Here is a 27,253-nt window from a genome sequence, read left to right on the forward strand (position 1 = left end):
AACAATCTCAATGGCAACACTCAGATCTGCTCTGAGTTACAGCACAATGGCACTAAATATACAGAACCAACTGATATTGCCAACATCCTGGCAGATAGGTTCAGTGCTAACTTTACCCCCTGTCATCCCCTAAAGGGCCCATCTCTATACCAGAAGAATGCAAAGTTCCTGTAATCACGGCTGCACAGGTAAAAAACACACCATCCAAAGCCAAGAACACAGCATCCATGGGACCCGACGACATCCCAGGCTGTGTTCTAAATGAACTACAGAACGAAGTGGCACCCCACCTAAGTACCATGTTCAATCATAGCCTCACCTCAGGCTATGTGCCCACTGAATGGTGCACAGCGACAGTTATCCCACTCCACAAAGGGGAAGCCACCACAGACCCCAGAAACTAATGCCCCATTAGCCTAACGAGCCTGGTCTGCAAGGCTATGGAACGTATCATCATGGAACTTATAAACAATGACATTGGTAATCTCCAAACTCAGGACCCCACCCAGTTCGGGTTTGTAAAAGGCAGACCATGTCTCCTAAACCTGATAGACTTCTTTGAAGCAGTCACCAAAGCTGTAGATGAGGGTAAGGTGGTTCACACAGCCTATCTAGATCTCACCAAGGCTTTCGACACCATCCCCCACTCTGGAATTATAGATAAACTCACTAAACTAGGTATAAATCCCTATGTCACAAGATGGATTGCCAACTGGCTCACTGACAGAACCCACACTGTGAAAGTAGCAGACACCAAATCCAACTTCAAACTAGTGACAAGTGGAGTACCACAGTGTTCAGTCCTGGGTCCTCTCCTGTTTGGTATCTACTTCTCTGAAGTACAGGCCAACACAGAAGGTCTTTGGCTAATGAAGTTCGCAGATGACTGCAAACTAGGAGCCATAATCAAAACTCCAAAAGATGTGGACATCCTACAAAAGGGCCTCGCTGAGACAGATGCCTGGTGTCAAAGCCATGGCCTCAAGCTCAATGCCAAAAGTGCATTGTCATCCCTTTTGGTAAAAACTCAGTACCCATGAACTTCCACATAGGTGGTAGTCTACTTAACACCGAATGTGTGATTGGAGACCTTGGGACACAGGTGGACAGTAGTCTCTCCTTTGATAATCACATTGCCACAGTAGTCAGGAAATCCTTCTATGTGGCACACCTCATCATAAAAGGTTTCTCATCCAGGAAAAAAGAGGTCATTGTTCCCCTCTACTCGTCAATCATTAGACCCATTATAGAGTACAATGCCCCTTTTGGTATGTACCTCACAAGACATCTACAACAACTGGAAAGGCCACAGAAATACCTCACAAAGAGGATTACCGGCCTCAAAGAGATGCCCTATGCAGACCGTCTCAAAAAACTGCAGCTTTACTCCGTTGCATATCGCCTACTCAGAGGCGATCTCTGCCTAACACACAAAGCTATGTCAAACCCAGAGCTTTTAGACATGCTCCACTTAAAGAAATCCCAATCCCTACGAGCTACACGCTCTAGGGACCTAAACCTCGTCACCACAATAAACAGAACATGCTGGAGGGATAGATTCATGCCCCAGAGACTTCCCATACTCTGGAACAAACTACCTATCTATATCAAACAAGCTCCTCATTAGCACTCTTCAAGAAAAATCTTGATGATTGGATGGGAAGATAGGAAATTCACCCCGGGGATCACTTCTGTGGCTCTGCTCGACAGTGGCACAGGAAAATAATTTTCTTGGGTGGCGAAAGCCAGGGTACCTTTGGCTAGGCTTATATAGGCACTAGGGCCAATAGCCTAGTACCTACCTATGAACCTAAAAGCCCTGGTTCACTCCCACACTTCCACTCTGACTGCTGCTTGGATGGCCCTGAGGAGGGAAAGTCAGCAGAAAGAGTGCAAAATCTTCAGAACTTTCATGCCTAAAAGTTAATAAGTGCTCAACTACACAAAGATGAAATAACCACCAGACTACTTTCCGACAATAACTATATGAGGGAGGATGTGGCTACTGCAGTAGTAAGAAATTTGAAAATCTAACGTTATGGGTAAGTGCGGCTTATGTAACTGTTTGCAATGCCTAGTAAAAGTATACACTGAGAACCATGTAGCTGCTTCTAGAATACTTCGAGTCCACCCCTATCCAATATGCCACTGAGGATGACAAGACCATTGTAGAGTAAGCTTGGATACTGCCTGGAATTAGTTTACCATGGTCGCATAACAAAGGGCAATAGCTAAGGACAAACATCTGGAAATAGTCTGTTTTGACAAAGGCAGTCCTTTCTTAGTCCCATCATAAGATACAAATAGTTGATTAGCTCTTCTAAAGGACTTGGATCTATCAAGATAGTACCTGTGCACATCTAGAGTATGCAAAATCATTTCCCTCTGGTTCAGAGGGTCAGGATTGAACACAGGGAGATTGATGCTTGATTCAAAGTGAACTCTAAAACAAGCTTGTGCATGAATGAGGGATTTATTCTTAATGACACCCTATCCCTATGGACGACCACATAGGGATCACCCACCACGAGCTTGTAACTCAGATACTCTTCTTGCAGATGTCAGAGTAATGAGAAGACAGTTTTCCATGTAATGAACCTTAAATATGCTTGATGTACAGTTTCAAACAGAGGTGTGCTCAAGTTTCCCAGAGTAAAGTTTAAGATCCCAGAAAGAGGCAACTTGTTTACAGGAAGGTTTCAGGTGCAGTGCTCCTTTCAGAAACTACTTTACTAAAAACAAGAAAGAAGTAAGAGGATCCATGGGCAGACGCACTGAAATGGCCATAAGGTGCACTTTGATAGTGAAATAAGGGTGGGCCGAGGATAGTAATTCACATGAGCATTTAAGAATTCACATGAATATTTAAGCACCAATGGCACTTATTCCCTGATAGGGTCCTGCTTACTGGCTAGGCACCAATTAGAAAATCTCTTTCATTTACAAACATAAGGTTTTCCAGTAGCAAGTTTTCCTGCCTTCTTTAGTACCTGAAAGGTATTCAGAATGAATTATCCAGACAGTTAGTTGAAAATGTCTGAGATCAGGGTATACCAAACCCTCACTGTTGTGAGTGAGAAGGCACAGTTTGTGAGGAAGCCTGTGGTAGGGGGTCACCACAATTACTTTTGGAGAGTCCTTCTAAATCTTCAGAATTACCCTTGATATTGGAGGCAAGGGTGGAAATGCAAAAAGGAGCATTCCTGTCCATGGGAATGAGAAGGGCATCTGTTTTCTAGGCTTGTTTGCAAGGAGTCCTGGAGCAAAATTTGTTGGGTTGTCTGTTTTGAAAGGAGGCAAATAAATCTCCTTGAGATGCTTCCCACAACTAGATCACTTCTTTAAAGATCCCCTCATTCAATTCACATTTTTTTTTGGGGGGGTTCTGTCCTGATCCAGCTCATCTTGTATGCCGCTCTGTTTTGCGCAGACAGACTGTGGAATGTTTGGAGGGATAAAGAGTGCTGAAAAGGTACCTCTCACACAATCATAGCAAGCCTGCATAGAGGTTATGGGGAAAGTCCTGGAGACTACAGATGATGAGGATATTTTAAGGTATGAACACAGTTAATATCACTTTGACATTTGCATGCTTTGATCCATATGAAGAATCCCACAGGCACTGCAACTTTACAGTGACTGAAACTGCATCCCACTGGTAAAAGCTGATGTGTCTGGAGTTATGGACTAACTTGGACGTGGTGGAGAAAAGGGAAGACTTGCACTTGCTTGTACTTGTAGTCTGAAGCAGTGCATTTCCTTTCTATACAAAGTTGATGATTGGAATCTGAAATTCCAGAGGGTGCAAATGTTGGATCCATGTTTTTTTTTTAAACACTGAAAGAGTCTGATGTGTAACCTGGTGACAGGAACCAAGAAAATCACATATGCTATGAATTCCAGAGTCCTGAGGTACTCTTTGACTGAAGTCCAAGAATGAATTGAGAAACTAAGGAAGGTTTCCAGATAAAAACCCTTCTTCTCCTTCATCAAAAAGGTATACTGCTGCAGGGTGTCGAAATATCTGACAACTAGATTAATTTCCATTTGTGTGCATCTATCCTGATCCAGCTTAGCTCATCTGCTGCTGTTTTGCTATGAAAGAATGTGGAATGCATGGAGGGTTAGAGAGTGTTGAAAACCACAAGTTGTTTTTCTGAATATTCATCTGGAATCCCGGATTGGTCAGAAGAGATGAAACCCATATTAACGACTCTTGACATCTGGGAAAAGACTGCAAAGATAAGTAAGTTGTCTAAATAAGGACAAATGTGAACGTCATTCAGTCTACTATGAGCTCTGGTTGGTGCTAGACTCTAACACCCTTGGAGCAGTAGATAATCCAAAGGGTAATGCAGAGAACTGTTAACGTGATGCAGAGATAGAAACTTCATGAAGCCTTTGGCTAAGAGGATGGGATGGTATGCACTTTTTAGGACCGATGTTACATAAAGCGTCCTTGAGGAATGAGAGGCAACAGATAAAGGGTGAGCATTTTGAATTTTGGTACTTTCACATACAGACTTAGGATGGAAAGATCTAGAACTGGTCTCCAAGAAGACTCTTTCTTTGGTACCAGAAACATTCAGTAACACAAGTCTTTGCCCTTCGATTTAATGGTACTGGTTCTATTGTCTTCTTGGGTGTGTAAGTGCTGGAGAACCTGAGGAAAAAAATTGTTTGATACAGCGAGTGGGAAGAACTCCCCTGAAAGGAAGTATTTGTATTCAGTGCCAAATATACCCCCGAACTACTTTTAATATCCACAAGTCTGTCAAAATCTGTTGCCAAGGGAGAATGCACAGAACTAGTAGCTGAGAGAGATTTTGAAAGATGGAGGCAGGAGGGAAGGGAATGAGGGAAAAATGATGGTATAGTCATTCTGAATTTGTAGACTATCCCTTTTTAGGAAAGGATCCTGGTTTTTTTATTGTTCCTCTTTTGCCATCTCTTTTTGCTTCCCTGATTTGCTCGAGAAGGCAGAGATTACTTGTTTCGTTTATTATACTTGAAAGAGGATGTAGGAGATTTGTAAGTGGAGGGGTGCTAAAGAACCTCAGAAACTCGCTGAATTAATTTCCTTCCTTCATCAAATTAGGATCCGAATAGCAGATGAACCAAATAAAACCTCCATATCCAAAGCTGAATTCAAAATTTCAGACTTTACCTCATCAAAAAACTTTTGATTACGTACTTAGGCACACCTCCTCAAAACAATACCAGAAGGATGCCCTAGACACAGTATCTGTACAATCAAACATATTCATTCATTACTCATGAAATGTTAGAAACAATGGAATTGAGACAGATACTACCTTCATGGGGAAGAGTGCTAGCTAGCGGTCTGTCAGTCAGTCAGTCAGCAGAAAACAGTACAAACTTTCACATATAGGTCTGACAGTTAAAAATTCTATAAGCCAAAGTGGATGAAGAAGACAAAATCCTCTTACCAAATCTGTTCAAAATCTTCCCTACCTTGTCCACTGGGGAAGGGCTGGATGACACCAGGAGCCTGTTATCTGCTAGCACAGATGTTGAGAATGCTGCAGGGTGACACCTAAGGTAGAAAACAAGTGCTTGTTAGTTTGAGAAACTTTGTAAAGCATATCTGCTTTTTGGGGGGGGGGCTGTAGGGCTGTGAATCAGGGTCATTACAGGCAGCATTATATACATCCTCCAAGGTTGGCACTAGAGGAAGAAATTGTGCAGAATGAGGCATACCCAATTGCAACATATCACAATGACTCCTCAACTTGGGATTGTACACTTGTTCATTCATTCTGGCAATATTGTAAGAAAAAGAAAATTCCTCCATAAGAGGTTGTGAGGATTAGTTTTTCTCACCACCAGAGTTTTGAGCTTGAAGATCAGCAGGAGACAAAGCCCTGTCTCTGTCTGTGAAGAATCATCTGAGATGTCTTCCTCAGGAACATCTCTACTGATCTGATTTACAAGTACTGAATTCTGTGTACCGGGATTGACTGTCCGTAACAATTTCTTGGTTGAGGTAAGAAAGTCATCTTTCCCTATAGAAATCATGTCTTCTGAAGGACAATGTTTAACCTATTTTTCCTTTATAGGTATCTATAATGATCGACTTGGAGAATGAATGTCAGCCCCATCAAAACGTTTATTTTCCCAGACATATCCAGCAGTATCCACCAGTATATCTCCATGTCCCAGCATAGATAGTTCTCCCATGCACAGTTTGGACACTGGAATGGCTGAAGAGGATGTGAGTGACCTGAAGTTCATGGTGGCAGGAGTGGAGTAAGTATCCATGCTGTGACTGAGGAAGATGCTTTGGAAGCAGGTCAGAAATGCTGGAACAAGTCGGTCGGAAGTCCTCCAAACACCATAATGCACAACTAGCAGACTAAAATCCTGCCAGAAACCACTTTGGGATAAATTTAGTTTGACAGACAAAAATGGCAAGTAAGTTGTCACGGCATGAGCACAAGGATTATATAACCCAATGAATTATCTGCCCAAATAAAACACTTCCACACACAAAACTTTTCTTTAAACAAACAGAAGTGTACATAAGTAACACATTTTGTCTCAATATAAGCCCCTAAAATTAGGTGAAACAAAAAAATAGCAGTTCCAGACAAGGAAATTTAAATACCAGGTTTCTTAGAGGGTCAGAACTGCTAAAAGAAATAAAAGAAAATGTAATCTAGTGTATAAATACATATAAAATAATACAATAATTTATTTATTTATTATTTATTTATTTATTTATTTCAGTTTGATTACCGGGGAAGTCCACTGGGCCAGAATGTGCCCATTTTCAGTGGAGGCCCGGGGAGAAAAGCTCCATAAGAAACACAATTAGAGGTTACAAAAAATGCCAAATGCAAAGGTAAAATACACGTATGAATTCATACAAAACAGGTATAGTAAAAGAATAAATTGTCATTATACATGCAAAGAGACAAAGGTTGCAGGTTTTTACATTCAGAGCAATAAGAATCAGTTGTCAAGAAATAGGCATCAGTGATTACTTGATAGTTGTGTTATATACATGCTAGGAGTCAAGAGAGAGAAAATGAATGATCAGAAGGTGATGGATTAGGTTTGTGTTAGGTAAATAGAAAAGGAGAGGATGTAGTGAAGTTTGGAGCAGGAGTTTAGTAGGCTCTATGGGGAAATTTATTTGTATTTATGTAGGGTGAAAGCAGGAGCATTTACGTTTGGAAGATAGAAATGAGAAAAGTTGGGTCTTGAAGGATTCGGGGTCAGATATCGTCCTAAGTGAGGGAGGGAGAGAGTTCCATTTTTTGCCTACAGTGAAAGAGAGAAAGAGTTGGCCTGCAGAGCGTTTGGGTTTATGACTAGAGATTACATTTTGGTGTTCAGATCTCAGAGATCTGGTTGGGATGTAAGGGGGAAGGATGTTTGTTAGTGCTGGGCACTTATTTGGAAAGAATATTAATTTGTGAGCGGTGGTAAGTTGGAGGTAGTCGAGGTAGTTAGGGAGTTCCAGCCAGTTCAATGATTGTAGGGGTGAGGCAGTGGTGAGTAGAGGTTTTGGATTTGGTTGCGAATTTGGAGATTTTATTATAGCAAGTTTCAAGTTTAGAGGTGATGGAAGAAGACAGGTTAGTTAGAAGAGGGGCTCCATATAGTAAGGAAGGAAGGAGGTAGGTAGTTGCTAAAGTATGCCTGGAGGAGTTGGAGAGAAAGCGGTTATTCCTGTAGAGCATACCAAGTTTTTGGTGGGTTTTCTTGATGTTTTGTTGTACGTAGATATCAAATTTAAGGTATTCATCTATGGTGATACCAAGGAGTTTTGCAGAAGGAACCACTTCTATGGCAGTGTTGCTTTGGCTAAGGACTTTGAAAGCATTTTTGTCGAAGGAGTAGGTCCTGGTGGGAGGGAAGAGAAGTATTTTAGATTTATTAGAGTTGAGAGAGAGATGGTTGCAGTGCATCCAGTTCTCGGTAGTGGAAAAAGCTATTTGAGTTTTTGACAGTAGTTCTGGCAGGTTGGCAGCGGAGCAAAGTAAGGTGGAGTCATCAGCGTATTGGATAACTGTTGTGTCAGGGATGACAGTGTGAAGGTTATTTATGAAGATGTTGGAGAGCATGGGTCCAAGGATGGATCCCTGGGGAACACCGGTGGGTGTGGGCAGGAAGGAGGAGGTAGAGTTATTCCATCTGACCGCTTGTGATCTGTCAGATAGGTAGCTGGAGAACCAGGAGAGGGTTTCAGGGGAGAGATGAAGGTTGGAGAGATGGAAGACAAGGTGTTTGTGGGAGATAGTGTCGAAGGCTTTAGAAAGATCAAGTAGTGTTGAGAATACTAGTAATCCTGAGTCTCGGGCCCGATTTACTGTTTCTAAGAAGGATAGTAAGGCAGTAATGGTGCTGTGGCCAGGGCGGAAACCATGCTGGGTGGGAGTTATGAGGTTATTTTGGGTTAAGAAAGGCATAAGTTGGTGGTGGACACATTTTTCAAGAATTTTTGATATGGGTGAAAGAAGGGCGATTGGACGGAAGTTGGAGATATTAGTGTTTTTGCCTCCTTTATGAAGAGGAAGGATGAAGGCAGAATGCCAGAGTTTGGGTACGTATGATTCTTTTAAAGATCTATTGATTAGGATGCTGATAGGGATGGCAATACCTTCAGCAGCAGCTTTGAGGAAGGAGGAGGGTATGTTGTCAGTTATATTACATTTTCTGGTGGAAGGGTTCTTGAAAGGGATTTTATCTACCACAAAGGAGCTGAAGTGCCGACTGCTGCTTTTTTGAAGCCTCTGAGCTGCTTCTTCATGAGGTGGCAAAAAAGTACTGAAGATTTTTCATGTTGACTGTAGATTTTCCCTCCTCTGGGCTAATCAACCATCAGTCAGAGTGGAAGTGTGAGGGAGACACAGCTTTTGGAAGCTAGCCAGTTGTTTTGACTTGGGGAAGACACAACCCATATAGCTTAAAGTATACCGCTGCATTAGAAATGATTAACATTATGTTTTTCTGTCAAAAGAATGATAGTTCAAATGAAAATACAAAAAGAAATATGTGCTTTATACACCATCTCATTGTCACTGTGCATTCTAAATTTATAAAGCTGGATGCATGGTAGAATATTTAGAGAGTGGGAAACAGTATGAATACCTGTTCTAGTTTCCCCTGGATAGACGACTCTAGATGAATGGGATTAATGCAGCCAATAAATAAATACATAAATAAACAAAACAGGCACACAATTCGAACATTGCTACTCAATGGCTATTGCACCAGCTGGCATCCAGGGTTGCCTCTGCAATGGAGTAAAATTCGCTAAATTTGCTCCAACTTGTTTATTGTTCTTCCATGGTGACATATCATCTTACATCATAACCTTGTCTGATAGAACTTGTAAAGTTGTAAAACTTTATCTCAGTTAGAACAAAGTGCCATGCTGCATAATGTATAGGCAACACTTCTACATATCATAGAGAAATTAGTACCATGGATGGGTTTAACGGCCATCAAAACACAAACACTAAAATCTTACAAACAATACTGCCCTTACGTTGGGATGCCAGCACGAGCCAAGACCTCTGCCTTCATTGCATATAGCCGGTCACTTTTGCTTACTCCAAGTTTTATTTTCACTCTGTCATGTGCATTTCCATCAAAGAAAAAGCCATTGTGGATCACAAATTCTGCATTTGATCTAGTACCATAGAAAATATAGATCTGAAAGAAAGAAAGATTATGAGCAGAGCTTTCCTCACTCCAAAAACTTGCTTGCTGTAACGAGAAACCATTTCAATTTCAAAGCATTTTTTCCAAGTCATTTACTCTCTCTCTCTCTCTTCTATGCCATTCTCTATAAAATACTTATCACACTAGGACAATTTTTTCTAAAAGCTGTGGGTGTAATACCACCTTTACTGATCTATAGCTAATAATCTAAAGGTGAATGGGACTGTAATCATGCATACAGATCCACAACTGCTTAACACAACAAAATCAAATACTACCCTTACTAACTCAGGAAACATTTTAATTTAACTCTCTCGTTCTTTAACAATGTGTCCACAGCTATAAGATGCCTCATCACTCACCTGTTCCCCAGCACTGTAATCCTGCAATGCCACACATTCACAGCGATCATCTTCTAAATTATACCCCGTAGTAATCTGAGCAAGGGAGAAAAGATGAAAAAAATAGCAGACAGTATTAAAAATTCTCATACTACTTTTTGAAATTACTCTGGCAAATTCTTAAAATATAGGAATACTTTAGTCTTGTATTGTAGGATCTTCCCCCATTAAACCTCAAAAACTAAAATGGTCAACAGTTAAATGTCAACTAAAAACAATCTTCCTCAACAGTTCAAATAAATGATTTACTAACTAGGTAGGTGAACTGGTCCTTTGAGGACCCTTTCCACCCACATCCTGCCTCACAAGGGCAAGTAATGCTAATGCTACATACATAAATATGTATGGGTCTATATTATCATATCGAATGGTAACGATGTTGAACGCTCATATGAGAGAAAACCCAGAACGAACTTGCACCCCCCACTAAATATATATTCCAACTCCGAAGTCACACTACAGTGAGGAAAGGGCAAATATTCCAATCCTCACTGTACCACGATCCCCCAAAAAAGTTCGTTCTCATGTATTTACACTCATATGAGCGTTCGACATTGTTACCATTCGATACGGTAATATAGACCCAATATGTATACACAAATCACACACATATACAGGTATGTGCACACGTGTATACACACACACACACACACACACACACACACACACACACACACACACACACACACACACACACGAGCTTGCATTTTGTCGACCATTTGCATAGGATGCCAGAACGGTTGAGTGCACACATTAGCAATGTGTGGTGTACCTGCATATTTATTAACTGACTGTACAGATCTGCAGTAGCAGCAGTTAAAGTGTTGTATGTATTATTACTGATGGTCTGTATATTGTGTGGTAAATGATAGGGATTGTGTGCATAACCTCTACGACTGTGAGTCTGGTTCTTTGAAGGATCACTGTCTGTGTGGACTATAATGTGACAAGACCAATGATGTACAATGATTACTCAGCAGTTGAGGAAGTGTACTAGACAATTTGCAGTCATAACATTATGTAATATGACACAAGTTAAAGCACTTACAGATTAAAATCATACAGTGTATAATCTTGTAGCACTCTGGTTACATATTAGTCTGCTGCAACAGATATAAAGAATAGTTGCACAAGAACTTACCATAACCTTTGATGTCCTTCTCTTCCATGTTGCAGTACTCACTATAGTAGGAAGGTTGCTGCCTGCAGCGCCGCCATTCGGTCAGTAAACCAAAGTCTTTGGAGCAGGAGGGTACGTGTGATGTCCTATGTCAGAGCCATAAACTGATGTAGGCTATAAATGTGACGTCTGCACATAGCCTCTTCAGAATGGACTGCTGCATACAGTAGTAGTACCCCTGGAGGTTTAAAGAGGGTCACAAAGGGGAGACCCTTAAGACTCACATGTAGTCTAGACCATAGGGTACTTGATAGCCTGTGTGTAGTGGAGACGTTAAGAAGGTGAGTGACTATGTCCCAGAGATAAGTGACAGTAGATTAGAGAGGTAAATTAGACGGGGTAGGAGGGAGGGACTGAATACTGCAACATGGAAGAGAAGGACATCTAAGGTTATGGTAAGTTCTTACATAACTATTCTATGTCCTTCTACTTTCATGTTGCAGTATTCATTACAGCAGGGAGAGTACCAAAGCTTTTAGTTAAGAGTCTGGATGGAGGAGTGAGGTCCCTGGTCAATGAGACCTTGTAGAATAGATCTGTCAAAGCTAGCTCTAGCTCTGGAAGCTAGGTCCAGTTTGTAATGCTTGGTAAAGGTGTGCACTGAAGCCCAAGCAGCAGCTTCTAAAATTGAGGTGTAATCAATCCCTTTGAAAAAGGCAGCTGAGGAAGCAGCTGCCCTGGTGGAGTGGGACTTCACATGTCCATGTAAATATTTTCCATGACTGGAATAGCACATGCCAATAGTCTTAGAGATCCATGAATAAAATATCTGTTTAGAGACCATCTTCCCTAAAGATCTTGGATGGAAGGAAATGAATAGTTGATCAGACTTTCTAATAGGTTTTATTTTGTCTACGTAGTACCTCAGTTGTCTGTGGACATCTAAAGAATGAAGAGTTCTCTCTGAGGGATTCTGAGGGTGAGGATAAAAGACAGGTAGGTTAATGGTCTGGTTAAATGAGAGCTCATTAACCACTTTAGGTATGAAGGAGGGGTTAGTCCTGAGGTCAACTATGTCCTTGTGGAAAATAAGGTAAGGAGGGATAGCCATAAGGGCTTGTATCTCTGATACCCTCCTGGCGAATGTAAGAGCCACTAGTGGAAATGTTTTCAGGGTACGCAGTTTAAGGGATACTGAATGTGATGGTTCAAAAGGTGGTAATGTAAATTTTTCTAGTACAAAATTCAAGTCCCAAGGGGGGGGAATAGGCATTGAGGGGGTCTAATATGGAGTACCCCTTTCAGGAAAAGTTTGACCTCCAATCTAGAAGCCAGAGGAGACAGCATGGGCAGACAAGCAGAGATAGCAGATAAATGGACCTTAACTGAAGAATAAGTTAGTCCTGAGTGAAGGAGCTCACACAAATAGGAAAGGACCAAGGGTACAGGAATAGTCATAGGATCCTGTTTTTTCCTTTGACACCACCTGGAGAATCTCTTCCATTAGATACATAATTTCTCCTGGTGCTAGGCTTTCTGGCTTCCTGCAGAACACTGAGCACGTCCTCCGAGTATAGGTGTCTGAAGAGGATTAGAACCCTATCACCCATAAGGTCAGTTTTAGATTGTTCACCTGAGGGTGTAGTAGGGATCCCCTATCCTGTGTGAATAAGTCTATTTGGTGGGGTAACCTGTGATGATTGCCCTTGGCCTGTAGACAGAGAAGGGAAAACCAATGCTGTCTTGGCCAAAAGGGGGTCACCAACAGGATTTTGGGTTTGTCCCTCTGGATTTTCAGGAGGACCTTCTGAATCAGTGTGAATGGTGGGAAGGTATACAGATACATCATCACCCAAGAAAAGGAAAAGGCGTTCAGTTTCCAGGCTTGAGGATGTGGGTCCCTTGTGCACAACATGGGCATCCATCTGTTCTGAGAGGAGGCGGATAGATCTGCTTGAGGAATACCCCACCTGTGGATAAATCTAGGAATACCTCTCTGTGAAGCATCCATTCGTGAGAGGGTGCAGAAGTTCTGCTGAGAGTATCTGCCATAACATTCTCTATATGGAGGGGATGTATACTACAATCAGATGAATCTGCATCCAGATCTGGACGGCTTGGCTGCAAAGAGGGTAGGATCTCATCCCCCCCATTTATGTACTACAGGACAGTCATATTATCTGTGATCACTTTCAGGATTCCTGGGCATAGAGCTGATTTGCAGGTGTGTAGGGCTAGAAGTGCCCTCATTTCCTTGATGTTGATATGGTCCCTTTGTCTTAGCGTTGACTATTTTCCCTGCACAGTGAATTGCTTCTAGTTGTGTAGTAGCACTGCACCCCATCCCATGTCTGATGCGTCTGTAGAGACCTGTTGTAGGAGGGCAGGTACCTGTAAAAGGGTTCCCTGGTTGAGGTTGACAGCACAGATCCACCACTGAAGTTCCCTCTTTCAGACATTGAAGGAGGGGAAGGGGGTGGGTGTCCAGGGGATGAGAGTGTTGGATCCATAAATTGTTCAGGATCCACTGGATTTTTCCCATGTGGAGTCTTGCCAGGGGCAACATGGGTATCAGGGATGCCATGTGGCCTAATATCCTTAGGAATTCTCGTGCTGGCAAAGAGGTGAGGGTGGTTAGTTTGCTGAAGTAGAGGGGAAGGTCCAAGGTCCTTTGGTCTGGAATGAAGACCTTCATGTTGTCTGTTCTGATCCTGCATCCCAAGAAGACCAGGCCCTGAGTGGGGATCAGGTGAGACATTTCCTTGTTTATAGTGAATTCAAACTGAGTCACGGTGTAGGTCACCTGTTGTAGGTGGTGTAGGAGTGCTTGATGGTCCTGATGAAGAATTAACAGGTCGTCTAGACATGGGTATAATTGTCTGCCCTGTGTTCTGCAGTGGGCAATAAAAGGTGCTAGACACTTTGTGAACACTCGAGCTGCAGTGGAGAGTCCAAAGGGCAATGCAGAGAACTGAAAATGCCAGGAACCTATTGCAAAACATAGGAATTTCCTGTAATCTGGGTGTATAGGAATATGAAGGTAGGCATCCTTCAAATCCTGAGCTACCATGAAGGCCTGTGTTGGTATGAGTGGTAGAACCAAAGGTAAGGTAATCATTTTGAAACCGGGTACCTTGAGGAACAAGTTTAGGAAAGATAAATCTAGGGGTGGGAGGTCGGCATAATGGATAAGGTGTTTATCTTGCAAACACAAGGTGCAGGGTTTGATTCTCAGATGCGGTAACTGGCTAGGCTGAAAATGGCCCACAAAGGCAGTTCGCCTAGCACTATCCTATGAACCTATAATTGGTCTCCACAGACTGTCTTTTCTTGGGACCAGAAACATTCTGGAGTAAAAACCTTTGTTTCTTTGTGGGGACAGTACCTGCTCTATGGTGCCCTGAGCTAGCAAATGTTGAATGATGATGATATCAGCAGAAACAGCAATAACTGCTGGGTATGCAAGAGGGTTTTTGAATTGGAATTAGGTGTCCTGAGGCACCTTGTTAAAATGGTCAAGACGTTTAGAGGCTGGGGGTTGGGAATCTGGGGCCTATTAAGTGGCCAAGAAGGTATCTTGGAAGACAGGTAGCAAAGGAGGCACAGCAGAGGGGGATGGTTGTTCTATTTGCAGCAGATCAAAGTACCTTTTCTTAGTGTCAGAGACCTGCGAGGCCCGTCACTTAAAATGTTCCCTCATGAGGGAAATGGTGTCCCCAAAGTTGAATTCTTCCCCAGGAGACACAGGGGTGATAGGATCCTCTTCCTCTGGGGTGATAAAATCCTTAGGAGAATAAATTTGTCAACCATAGGTCAGAAATTCCTCAGAAGATGAGTACTCTTCCTCTGATATCTCTAGATTGTGTCCTGAAGGAGCAGTAGCTGGTGGTTGTTGTGTCTGTAAGGCCTGGAATGCCTCTGGAAGAAAACTTCCCATCCAGGGACAGGTTGAGGCTTGGGATGTTTAAATTTTTGTTTTCTCATCATAGGGACAGAGGGCAGGGTATGTGTGGGAACCAACGTCTGGGTGGTTGGTAGGGAAAGAGTAGGCCCTTCCAATTGTATGAGCTGTGGTTTTCCTATGCCATCAGGATCTAATGGCTGATTAACCTCAGCGGATGTACTCAGTTTCTGCCATCCCAGCTTCCATCAAGGTTCCCAGGCCTAGTTGGGAAACAGAGGTCTGAAAAGATCCTGGGTTTTCATCTGTCTCATGAATCTCTCCGGATACCTGAGGAGCAGCATGAGAATCCGGCCTGATTTTCTTGGCCTTCTTCTGCTGCAGCTCATCGTATGTGGCTACTCCACCCTCCATACCGAGCGCGAGATACCAGAGCCTTTGATTTTCTAAGTATAGTTTTAATGCGGCCAGGCGGCTGTGGAGAGTCTTAGGGACAAAGGATTTACAAATGGGGCAAGACGTATGGTCGTGGGCCTCGCCTAAACAGAAAACGCACTTAATGCGCATGTCCTTGTGAGGAATTTGTCTCCCACAAGCACACTTCCCCTTTCTAATGGAGATGTATGTCCTAGAAACTAACAAAAGATACAGAAAACCCAAAAGGGTACTAATCTGTAGCGGTTGACTGTAGCAGTCGTCTTAAAAATGAGTGATCTGCTTCCCGAACTGGCAAACAGGAGTCAGACGTTCACTGTGGCAGAAAAATTCTGAAGAGAGCATGTGCAGATGTAACATTTATAGATTACGTCAGTTTAGGGCTCTGACACAGGATAACATACGTACCCTTCTGCTCCAAAGATTTGAGTATACTGGTCGAATGGTGGTGCTGCAGGCAGCAACCTCCCTACTGAAATGAATACTGCAACATGAGAATAGAAGGACATCAGGAGGTTTGGCAGATACACACTTGAATACTTCAGCAGGGTTTAGACTGACTGCTATCTGTGCAGCTCGAACTTTGCAGTAGCAGTGGTTACACTTTTTTGGGGTTTTCTCCTTTCTCCTCAACTGTACAAGTATGACATTGTCACATATAAGTAATGTGGTGTGGGGCAAAGCCACCATGTAAATACAACTGTGTTTCTTTTTATATTATTACATAACTTTTTTTCAGATGGTGGTGGTTTGGTAGTTTTGTTTGCCAGTGGGTAATATATTAAATTTTTATTTTGCACTGTATACATGTTGATAGTCTCTGCGTATGTGTGTGCTTATTTATTTTATTCATAGTCACAACATTATACATAGATACACACACAAAACACACACAGAGAAAAATGCTGTGAAGTATTTCATATAATCTGGACATTTCTCTGCAAGGAGTCCAAGAGGAGGAAACATATGTATTGTGTAGGTTCTAGAATTTTTAATAGAACATATACTTTATGCTACTTTCTTTGGTTCCATGTGATTAAAAATATTTATTTTACGAGGAAGAGTTTACATTTTTGGTTGTGTTTAAAATACTTTTTGTTTTAAAGAATCAAAGTGCTGTGCTGCATTTGTATAAAAACACATAGGTGTGTACAGTAGGCATATTTTTGAGGCATCCTTTCATACCAAAAGTCCTTAAACTATACCTTTCCCTGTTGCACAAAGTCCATTTGAAAACATTTTCCCCAATTAGAAAGACAGCAATCCTGTGTTGTGCACTGTATGCAGACTTGTTTGAACCAATTTAACTGCCTAAAAAAGCAGGTCCTCTCATGGTATATGCTGGCAGTTACTTTGTGGAATGTACCTGCATATGTCTTTTCACCAAGAATATGACTGAGGAGCAAGCTACTACAGACGAGGAGAAGGTGATCATTACCAAACCCAAGACAATGTGAGAAACTATTTAATCAAAGACAAAAATGACCAGAGGAACACCTTCAGGCATATAGAGAATGGGGCTGGAAGGAATGGGGCAGAATCCTCTTATCTCACTTAAGTAAGGAGTTTTTGAAAGCCTTCAAGGGCATGCAAGGGACTGTCAGATTCTTGTGACAATGTATCAGCTGTAAGCATATTCCGTTTTAAATGTGGGAGAAGGGGCTATATAGCTAAACTTTGTACTACTAACAGTAACATAGCTCTGTGTACGGAAAACTGTAAGTACTGACAAATTATCTGCAAGAATACACAAGTCAGCTTTTTGTTATTATACAACTGCAAAGTTAATTAAGTGCCACGTCTTAACTGATGGGACTAATAGAAGCAGGCAGTGTGGTAATGCTTATTAAGTATGTGTGTATTTATTATTATTTATTTATTTTATATATGTTGACCAGGATGGTCAGACTGAGCTAAATAGCCCTTTTTCAGCGGAGGCCCAGGGAGAAAAGCTCCACAGTATACAAGTCATTAAAAGCATTAGAATTTCACAGTAGTTGCATAGAAAGTATATTCATAGGTTCATAGATTGATACTAGGCTTTCAGCCCTAGGGCCTGTACAAGCCTAGCCATAACAATTCCCTGCTTATTTCTTCCCACAATATTCACTTCCCTGGACCCTTGTCTAGCAGGGTGACTGACGTGATCGCCAGGGTAAATTTCCTATCTCCCATCCAGTCGTCAAGGTTCCTTTTGAAGGGGGACAAGGAGGCACTCTGCTTGACATGTATGGGCAGTCTGTTCCAGAGTATGGGGAGTCTCTGGGTCAGGAACCTATCCCTCCAGCATGTTTTGTTCATTGTGCTGACAAGGTTTAGGTCCCTGGAGCATGTGGCTCTGATGGATTGGAATTTCTTTAAGTGTAACATGTCCAACAGCTCTGGGTTTGACATGGCCTTGTATGTTGAGCAGAGATCACCTCTGAGTAAACGATATGCGACAGAGTATAGCTGGAGTTTTTTTAGTCGGTCAGCATAGGGCATCTGCTTTAGGCCTATGATTCTTTTAGTGAGGTGTTTCAGTGGCCTTTCCAGTTGCTGCAGATGTCTTGTGAGGTACATACTAAATGGGGCGTTGTACTCTATGATGGGTCTAATGAGGGATGAGTACAGTGGGACAATGACCTCCTTTTTTCTGGATGAAAAGCCCTTAGTAATGAGGTTTGCCACATAAAAGGATTTCCTGACTGTTGTGGCGATGTGGTTATCAATGGTGAGACCACTGTCCACCTGTGTTCCTAAGTCTCTTATCACACTTTCAGTTTACTGCCACCTATGTGGTAATTCATGGGTACATGTTTTTTCCCAAAGGGGATAACTATACACTTCTTGGCAGCGAGCTGGGGCCCACGGCTCTGGCACCAAGCATCTGTTTCTATAAGACCCTTTTGCAGAATATCCACATCATTTGGGGATTCAATAATGGTTCCCAGTTTGCAGTCATCTGCAAACTTTGTTAGCCAGAGTCCCTTAGTGTTGGCCTGTACTTCAGAGAAGTAGATGCCACACAAGAGCAGTCCCAGGACTGAACCCTGAGGTACTCCACTTGTCTGGAGCTGGATTTAGAGTCGGCTACTTTTACAGTGCGGGTTCTGTCAGTAAGCCAGATGGCAACCCATCGAGTGACGTAGGGATTTATGTCCAGCCTAGTAGGTTTATCTATGATTCCAGAGCGGGGGGGATGGTGTCAAAGTCCTTGGCGAGGTCCAGATAGGCTGTGTGGACCGCCGAGACGGATTCGAAGAAGACAATCAGGTTCAGGAGACATGACTGGCTCTTCACAAACCCAAACTGGGTGGGGTCCAGTGTTTGAAGGTTGCCAATGTCTTTGTTTATAAGTTCCATGAAAACACATTCCATGGCCTTGCAGATCAGGCTCGTCAGACTGATGGGGCAGTAGTTCCCCAGGATTCAAGGTGGATTCCCCCTTGTGGAGTGGGATAACTGTAGCTGTGTACCACTCAGTGGGCACAAAGACTGATGTGAGGCTATGATTAAACATGACACTTAGGTGAGGTGCCAGTTAATTTTGTAGTTCATGTAGTACACAGCCCGGGATGTCGTCTGGTTCCATGGATGCTGTATTCTTAGCTCTGGAGACTGCGTTTTTTACCTGTGGGGCCATGATTTCTGGAACTTGGCAATCTTTCGGTATTGAGATGGGCCCTTTAGGGGGTGAAGTTGGCACTGAATCGATCTGCCAGGATATTGGCGATGTCCTTGGGATCAGTATATTTAATGCCATTCTGTTGTAGCTCAGAGCAGATCTGAGCATTGCCATTTGGATTCTTGACATGAATATAGAATGCCTTGTGGTTGTCTTTGGAATCTTTGGCAATTGTATTTTCGTAACTAGCTTGGGAGGATTTTATGAGGGATCTCAGCTTCTTACTGAGGCTGGTAAGGGAGTTTTTTGCATCCTGGGATTTTCCTCTTTTCTGGAACAGTTTCTTCCTTCTGTTGTATAGTTTGTTTACAGAAGTAATTAGTTAAGAAGCCTCATTGTTTTGAAATGTAAGCATTAAAGAATATAAGAAAAAGAAGACTCCAATTTAAAAAAGCAGCTAACGCAGTATACATTAATGGAGATAGGAAACAGTATGCCACTACTCATGTAGAAATATAAACTATTTAGAAAGGTAAATCATCCTATTGCCACAGTTCCCAATTTAACACGATTTGATAATAAGAAAAGATTTTCCCCCACTTAAATGATTTGTGGAGGCAATTGGGAAGAAGGCAATCCTTTTAGCAGTCTACCATATTAGCGTGAGGAGTGATGATCAGCAAGAAAGCAAACAAAAAGGTGCATTTCTGTCTAACTTGGAAAAATGGGGAGACAACCATGACATACATGCATGAGAGTTTAGCAGCCTAACAAAGGTCAAGAAACAATGTTATAAAGCCTTAAAGGAGGACATTTTTATTAAAGGTACATTTCCAAAACCCATTATAAAAATTTATCAGCATGTACCCATGTCACAGCAGCCTGAAAAAAATAAAAATAAAAAAGGCAGCAGACAGAAAGAAGGGAATTGCACAGTAAAATATTCCAGTCTGAGAAGGGAATTGCACAGTAAAATATTCCCATCTGAAAGTGTTACAAAGCAGGGAACAGAAGTAACTAGAACTGAAAAGAGGGAATCTGCCACTGAGGGGGTGTATCCCATGGGAATGAAGTTAGGAAGTATGAACAATGCACACACTGAACAAAATTCTAAACTTTCAGTCAACTAAAATAGAAAGACAAAGAAATTGAGAATTCTAAGCAGCAGGTGAATGATGAAAAGGGTAAAATAAGAAAGACATTGATAGTATAGCAAGAAAAGCCACAGTATCTGGTTAGAGTTCTAAACCAATTTCTGTCAGTATAAGAGGAAATTCAACTACAGGAAGACTTTACATGATATGCATCCCTAAGTAAGGGAAAAAATAAAAGTGAAAAAAATTTGCTCGAAAACACCTTTTGTAGGGTGGAAAGCAATTTACAGAAGGAAAAAGAAAGTGCAAGGGTTTTACTCACTCACACTGAGACAGAGGGTCAGCAGCTACCCAGAGAAGAAAAACAAATCAGAGTAGGTGATACTCTCTCACAGTTAGGCAAAGAGAGAGAAACCTAAAAAAAATAGTAGAGGGCAGTGTATAGAGAGAGACAAGATAACTCTGAACAGAGTCCTAATGATATTTCTTTTGAGCCAAAATATGAGAAATAGGATTCCTATGCAAAAGAATGTAGGTTCTATGCATCCAATTACTAAACGAAAAATGCAAGAATATTGAATAATGTAGAGATAGCAAATAATACTGGTATGGACTACCCTTCTTATGATAAAGGATGGACAGTGTACTGGTAAGAAAGGCAACAGTGCCTTCCTCCTTACAACAGACTGACTATGGAAATTCCAGAGTTGGATGACCTTCAGTGAGCCAAATAAACTTTAAAAAGACACAATGAAAAGATGGCACTTTGAGAAGAGTAACAGAAAAATATAGCTAAGAAGGGAAAAGGTTGAACAAAAAGTTTCCAATTCTTACCTGTACTTTGAGTTAAAATTATGTATTGTACAGAGCAAATAAGTACAGGCCTTGAGTCTTTTCTGTTAAGACTCAAGGCCTGCATAAACTACAAGCACTGTCTGACTCCCTGCTGGTGATTTAAAACAAAGCAGCAAGGAAAGTAATCTAAACTCTTTTTGTGTCTATTTGAAGTTGCTTAAACTGAAAGATCTGCTTTCTGTATTATCTGTTCCATTTTGTTTTCTGTTTAGAGAAATTAGTTTCACCTAGTGTTTTTGTTCTGCGTGGCAGATATACACTTTAATTACCTTGGCTTCAAATTTCACTATATTTTTTTCATTGGTTAGTTTTTTCTTGAGTGATACTTAAATACACAAAATATATCTATGGTCTTGTCTTCTCTGATAAAACTCAAGGCCTGTAAAAACACTGTTTTTGACTTCCTGATGGTGACCCCTACACTCATACACACACACACACACACACACACACACACACACACACACACACACACACACACACACACACACACACACACTCACTCCACTACCATTCCTTACTTAGCTTTCTAAACTGTTTTTTTTTTCAACTTGCTTGCCCTTTCAGTAAATTGAGCTTTGTCAGCTGCTACCATTCTACGCCGCTGCTGATATCGTGAAATATTTATTTGCCTTTCCTTGTGCTTATTTTCAAAAAAAAGTGCATTTTGCCTTTCAGTGTTCATCTTGCTGATTTACTTGCTCTGAATAATCTAGCTTGTTTTTGGATAATGTAGAGTATTTTTACACTCCAGCAAGCTCTTTTTCATGTTTCTACATTGAGAAGACTGAAGATTTTCCATCTAGTAGATATAGGTAATAGAATGGTCTACCTTATTTGGGAAACACAATGAGTGTAGTTGTTTTATTAGCCAGAGGGCTTTATCAGTCAGCTTACTTGTTTTTAGTGCCTGAACAAATTCAACAAGTTTGAGTAGTTCTTGTCCCATTTCCACAGAGCTCAGCAATCCTTGGCATCCTCACCTGTTCCTCAGAAGTGTTTGTCTTGCATCTGGTGCCATCCACCAAAGCAAAGTACTTTTACTGAAAAATCACAGGTTTATAAGTGCTTAAAGTACACTGCTATTGAAACCTTGAATTACTTACTGCCTCCCTTTATGCCTTTCCTTAAGATTGTGTTGTGGTAGCACTACATTTGGGGCACTCTTTTACTATGTTTTTATATTAAGAAGACTGCAATTGTTCATTTAGTGGCAATAGGTGTTTGCCTGGTCTATCTTTATTGGGAAACACAGAAAAGGGCTCTAAGAGCAGTCAGTTTATTGGCCAGAGGAATCAGTAGTCAGTTTTTCCAATTTTCAGTTGTGAAATAAATTCTGCATGGCTCTGTGCTCGTTTCCATAGAGTTCAGTAAAGCTTATTTATTGACTGATTGCCTGACATTTGATTATCAGGAAAGTCCAACTGGGTAGGATTAGGAGCCCATTTTCAGAGGTCTGGAGAAAAAAGCTCCAAAGTATTACAAAATATTTTAAGAACAATAACTTTACAATCTTTAAATAAACTATAAAAAACAAATACAGTTTAAATAATAATACCAAATTAGGTGTAATATGAAAGCATTGGTTAAGAATTGATGCAATTAGATAATGACTTAACAGAAAATTTTTAGCCAGTTTATACAGAAATTAAAGGTAAGTTAGTATAAAACAAGCAGGAATTGCAATATTAAGTGAGATCAAAGCAGGCTTATGGTATATTTAGTGAGAAAGCCAGGGGAGCGAGAATGACAGAAGTAAGGAAGTAAGTGAAGAAAGAAGAGCAAGGACATGCACGGTATTTGTTCATATTTAAGGACATATATATTTATCCTGGTGTTCAGCAAAAACAGAACCAGGTTTTGAATGGTGGGAGGTAGGGTACTGATCTCATGGATAGAAATAAGGAGTTCAAGGCCTTAGCAACATGGTACGAGTACAGACAATGCCCAGAAGACTGATTGCCCATAGACAGACAGGAGGTTTTATTAACGGATCGTAAAGAGTGACTAGGAACACAGTTGTGTAGAATGTCACTTAGTGTTGGACAAGCAGATGAATTCTGGATAATTTTGTAAGTGGTAAGAAGCTGTGCATGTTAGTTGATAGGGTAGTTCTAACCAATTTATACTTTTTAGTGCTGGGTTCTGAAAGGGGTATTTGCTGCAAATTTTGCAACTGTTATACCAATGTTCAAGTTTTGATTTTTGTGATGCCTAAAGGTAAGTAAGGACAGGAGCACCATAAAGATGTGTGGAAGCTTGACATCCTAACCTTTGTTCCTGAAGAATTGTACTCGTATCCAGTGCCATTCTAGGCAAACTCAAGTACTTCTGATGGATAAATTGCACTTCAACTTATTTAAACAAATCACTGTTGTTCCCTTGATTTATTTATAGATTTAACTGATATTTCACTTGTAAAACGTATATTTCAATCTGTTTTTACTGCTACGACTGTTTACCTTGAAAATGCCTTCTTACTGGGCTATCTAGCTAGTTGTTGTAGGACTGCATTTGGGCCACTCTTAACTGTTTTTTTTTTTTTTTAATACTAGCAGGATTAGTATTAGTCATCTAGTGGCAGTAGGTGTTTGCCTGTTCTATCTGAGTTGGGAAACACACAAACACAAAAAAGGTCTCTAGTCATTTTATTGGCCAGAGAGCTCAGTACACAGTTTTCTTTATTTTCAGTGCTGGTATACAGTGGATATAAAAAGTGTACACACCCCTGTTAAAATGCCAGGCTTCTGTGATGTACAAAAATGAGACCACAGTAAATCATTTCAACACTTTTCCAACCTTTAATGTGACCTATAACCTGTACAATTCAATTGAAAAACAAATATGTTAGGGGAAAAATATGAAAAATAAAAAACATACAATAAGCTGGCTGCAGAAGTGTGCACACCCTTAAATTAATCCTTTGTTGAAGCACCTTTTGATTTAATTACAACATTCAGTCTTCTTGGGTACACACCTGCCATCAATTAAAGAGACTCTGATTAATCCTAAATAAAGTTCAGCTGTCCTAGTAGGATTTTCCTGACATTTACTCAGTTGGCTGCTACAGCAAAAACCATGGTTTACAGACAGCTTACAAAGCACCAAAGGGATCTCATTGATGAAAGGTATCAGTCAGGAGAAAGGTACAAAAAAATTTCCACAGCATATACCATGGAACACAGTGAAGACAGTCATCAAAAAGGGGAGAAAATATGGGACAGCAGTAATGTTGCAAAGAACTGGATGTCCTCCCAAAATTGATGAAAACACATGATGAAAACTGGTCAGGGAGGCTGCCAAGAGACCTACAGCAATACTGAAGGAGCTGCAGGAATTTCTGGCAAGTACTGGTTGTGTACTACATGTGACAACAATCTCCATGTTTGGGCTATGGGGTAGGGTTGCAAGATGGAAGCCTTTTCTTACACAGAAAAACATCCAGGCCTGGCTAAAATTTGCAAAACACTACAGCAAGTCTCCCAAAAGCATGTGGGAAAATGTGTTATGGTCTGATGAGATCAAGGTTGAACTTTTTGGCCACAATTCCAAAAGGTACGTTTGGCGCAAATACAACACTTCGTATCACCAAAAGAACACCATCCCCACTGTGAAGCATGGTCCTAGCAGTTATCATGAATTGGGGTTGCTTTTCTTCAGTTGGAACTGGGGCTTTAGTCAAGGTGGAGGGAATTATGAACAGTTCCACATACCAGTCACTTTTGGCCTAAAACCTTCAGGCGTCTGCTAGAAAGCTGAAGATGAAGAGGAATTTCACCCTTCAACACAACGAACCCAAGCATACATCCAAATCAACAAAAGAATGGCTTCACCAGAGTGAGAGAGAAGAAAAGTACAGTTTTGTACCTACCATAAATGTAGATGTTCGAAGATCCACATTGCTGCAGTCCTTACATATGGGTAGTCCGCTGTCCTCGGTCGGCCCGAATACCAAAGTATTAGGCTGACGTCGGTCAAGGCGCTTAAAACTGACATCAGGACGTCAGGGTACAAATGCGCATGACCGACGTCATTTCCTCAGTCTTTTCTTGCCCCAGATGTCAGAAGGCCCTAACAAGAAAGGCCACAGCCAAAAACCAGCAAAAACTAACCAACCACCCGCACTAACCATAATTACAATATGTACAACACAAACCACACCACCACCTTCAACAACAGAGGGAAGGAGGGAGGGATCTGCAGCAATGTGGATCTTCGAACATCTACATTTATGGTAGGTACAAACTGTACTATGTTCTTCATCTCACATTGCTGCAGTCCTTACATATGGGTAGAATCCCAAAGCAGAGGTAAGGGAGGATGGCAAAACTATAAAGCATTAGGAGCTGCCAAAATGCCCTGTAAAATTGCAGTGGCAAATCCAGCCCTAGATTTAGAGTAAAGTGGAAGGTGGTAATGCTTAGAGAAAGTATGCACTGAACTCCAAGTAGCTGCTTCCAAAATATCTTTAGTAGCCAGCCCCTTAAAAAAGCTGTAGAAGTGGCAGTAGCCCTAGTGGAATGAGGCCTAATCCCAGCTGGAATCTCCTTACCATGATGGGAATAACAGAAAACAATACAAAAACCAATCCACTTAGAAATAGTTTGTTTTGAAACAGGTTTGCCTTGAGAACCCAAAGCAAAAGAAACAAACAACTGCTGAGACTGCCTGAACCCTTTAGTTCTGCTCAAATAATATCGCAACTGTCTGTGTATATCCAAAGTGTGCAAAATCCTTTCCCCTTTATTTTGGGGGTTTGCATAAAAAGTAGGCAAATGAATAGTTTGGTTTAAAGCAACACTAGAAACCACTTTAGGCATAAAAGAAGGGTTAGTACGCAAAGACACCCTATCCTTGTGGAAAATTAAGAAAGGCTCAACTGCCATAAGGGCCTGTAATTCAGAAACCCTTCTCGCAGAGGTAATGGCCAACAAAAAAGCAGTCTTCCATGATAAATATTTCAACTCTGCCGATGCTGCAGGCTCAAAAGGTTGTAGAGTGAGTTTCTCCAACACAAAATTGAGATCCCAAGCAGGAGTAGGAGCTCACGTGGGGTCTTATATTCTTTGCCCTCTAAGGAATTGCTTAAACAAAGGCTGAGAAAATAATGGTGGGTCACAGTCATAGTGAGCAGAAATTGCTGCAGCATGAACCTTTATAGAGAAGGACAAACCTTTGTCCAATAACTCAGTAAGGTATTGAAGCGCAACACTTAAATTAGGTTTAGAAACATCAAAGTCCTTTGCTGTACTCCAAAATAAAAATCTCCTCCATTTATCTGCGTAAACTTTCCTTGTACTAGGCCTTCTGGCCTCCAAAATAACATTCAAAACTTGTTGTGGAAGCTGAGACCCTCCAGGGTTTAAAACAGAATATGCCAGGCTGTCAGATGTAGAGAATGAAGTTTGACATTGAGTAAATGACTGTTCTCCTGAGACAGCAGGTGAGGAATCAAGGCAAAGGCCATGGACGCTCCTGTACCAGACTTCTCAGTAATGGGTACCAGTGCTGTCGAGGCCAATCTGGAGCTATTAAAATCATGTTTGGCTTGTCCTGTCTGACCTTCAGCAGTACCTTTGGGAGGAGAGGCAGAGGTGGAAAGGCATACACGTGAAGATTGCTCCAATTGAATGAGAGAGCATCCACTTTCCAAGCTGTGGGATGAAACCTTTTGTGCAAAACTTTGGCAGCTGGTAATTTAGTGGAGAAGCGAACAGATCTATGTCTGGAGTTCCCCCTTACACCGTCAAACTCTGAAAAACATGAGGATCCAAATTTCCCCCGTGGGGATCCATAATTTGTCTGCTCAACACATCTGCTAAGGAGTTCTGTGCTCCTGGCAGAAACCTTGCCTGAAGATTTAGCTGTAAACTGAGAGCAGTCTCCCACAAAATCATTGCTTGTCTGCATAGAGGATAAGAATGCGTTCCCCTTGCTTGTTGATGTACCACATGACAGTTGTGTTGTCTGTTTGAATCAACACCTGCCCTGGAAGAAGTAAATCCTTGAAAGCTATCAATGCAAATTGGACTGCTAACATCTCCTTCAAGTTGATATGTAGATGTTGAAGTCTGGCAGGCCACGTGTCTTGTACCCATTTTCCATTTAGATGAGCTCCCCAAGCTTTGTCTGAGGCATCTGTCG

The 27,253-nt window shown here is 41.4% G+C and overlaps 1 protein-coding gene across 3 annotated transcripts in view; it reads right to left on the minus strand.

Moving 5' to 3' along the window:
* The window catches only part of SETD3 (SET domain containing 3, actin histidine methyltransferase), an 829,217-nt gene that overhangs the window by 89,584 nt on the left and 712,380 nt on the right, over nucleotides 1-27,253 (minus strand). For all 3 annotated transcript variants that reach the window (XM_044074604.1, XM_044074603.1, XM_044074605.1), the window contains 2 exons: nucleotides 10,059-10,133; nucleotides 9,521-9,687 (listed from right to left, as the gene is read on the minus strand). In XM_044074604.1, coding sequence (XP_043930539.1) covers nucleotides 9,521-9,687; nucleotides 10,059-10,133 — 242 coding nt within the window. The remainder of the gene's footprint in view (nucleotides 1-9,520; nucleotides 9,688-10,058; nucleotides 10,134-27,253) is intronic.

Source organism: Protopterus annectens, chromosome 6.part0 (genome assembly GCF_019279795.1).
Source record: "Protopterus annectens isolate FY-2018-M chromosome 6.part0, PAN1.0, whole genome shotgun sequence".
NCBI lineage: Eukaryota > Metazoa > Chordata > Ceratodontiformes > Protopteridae > Protopterus > Protopterus annectens.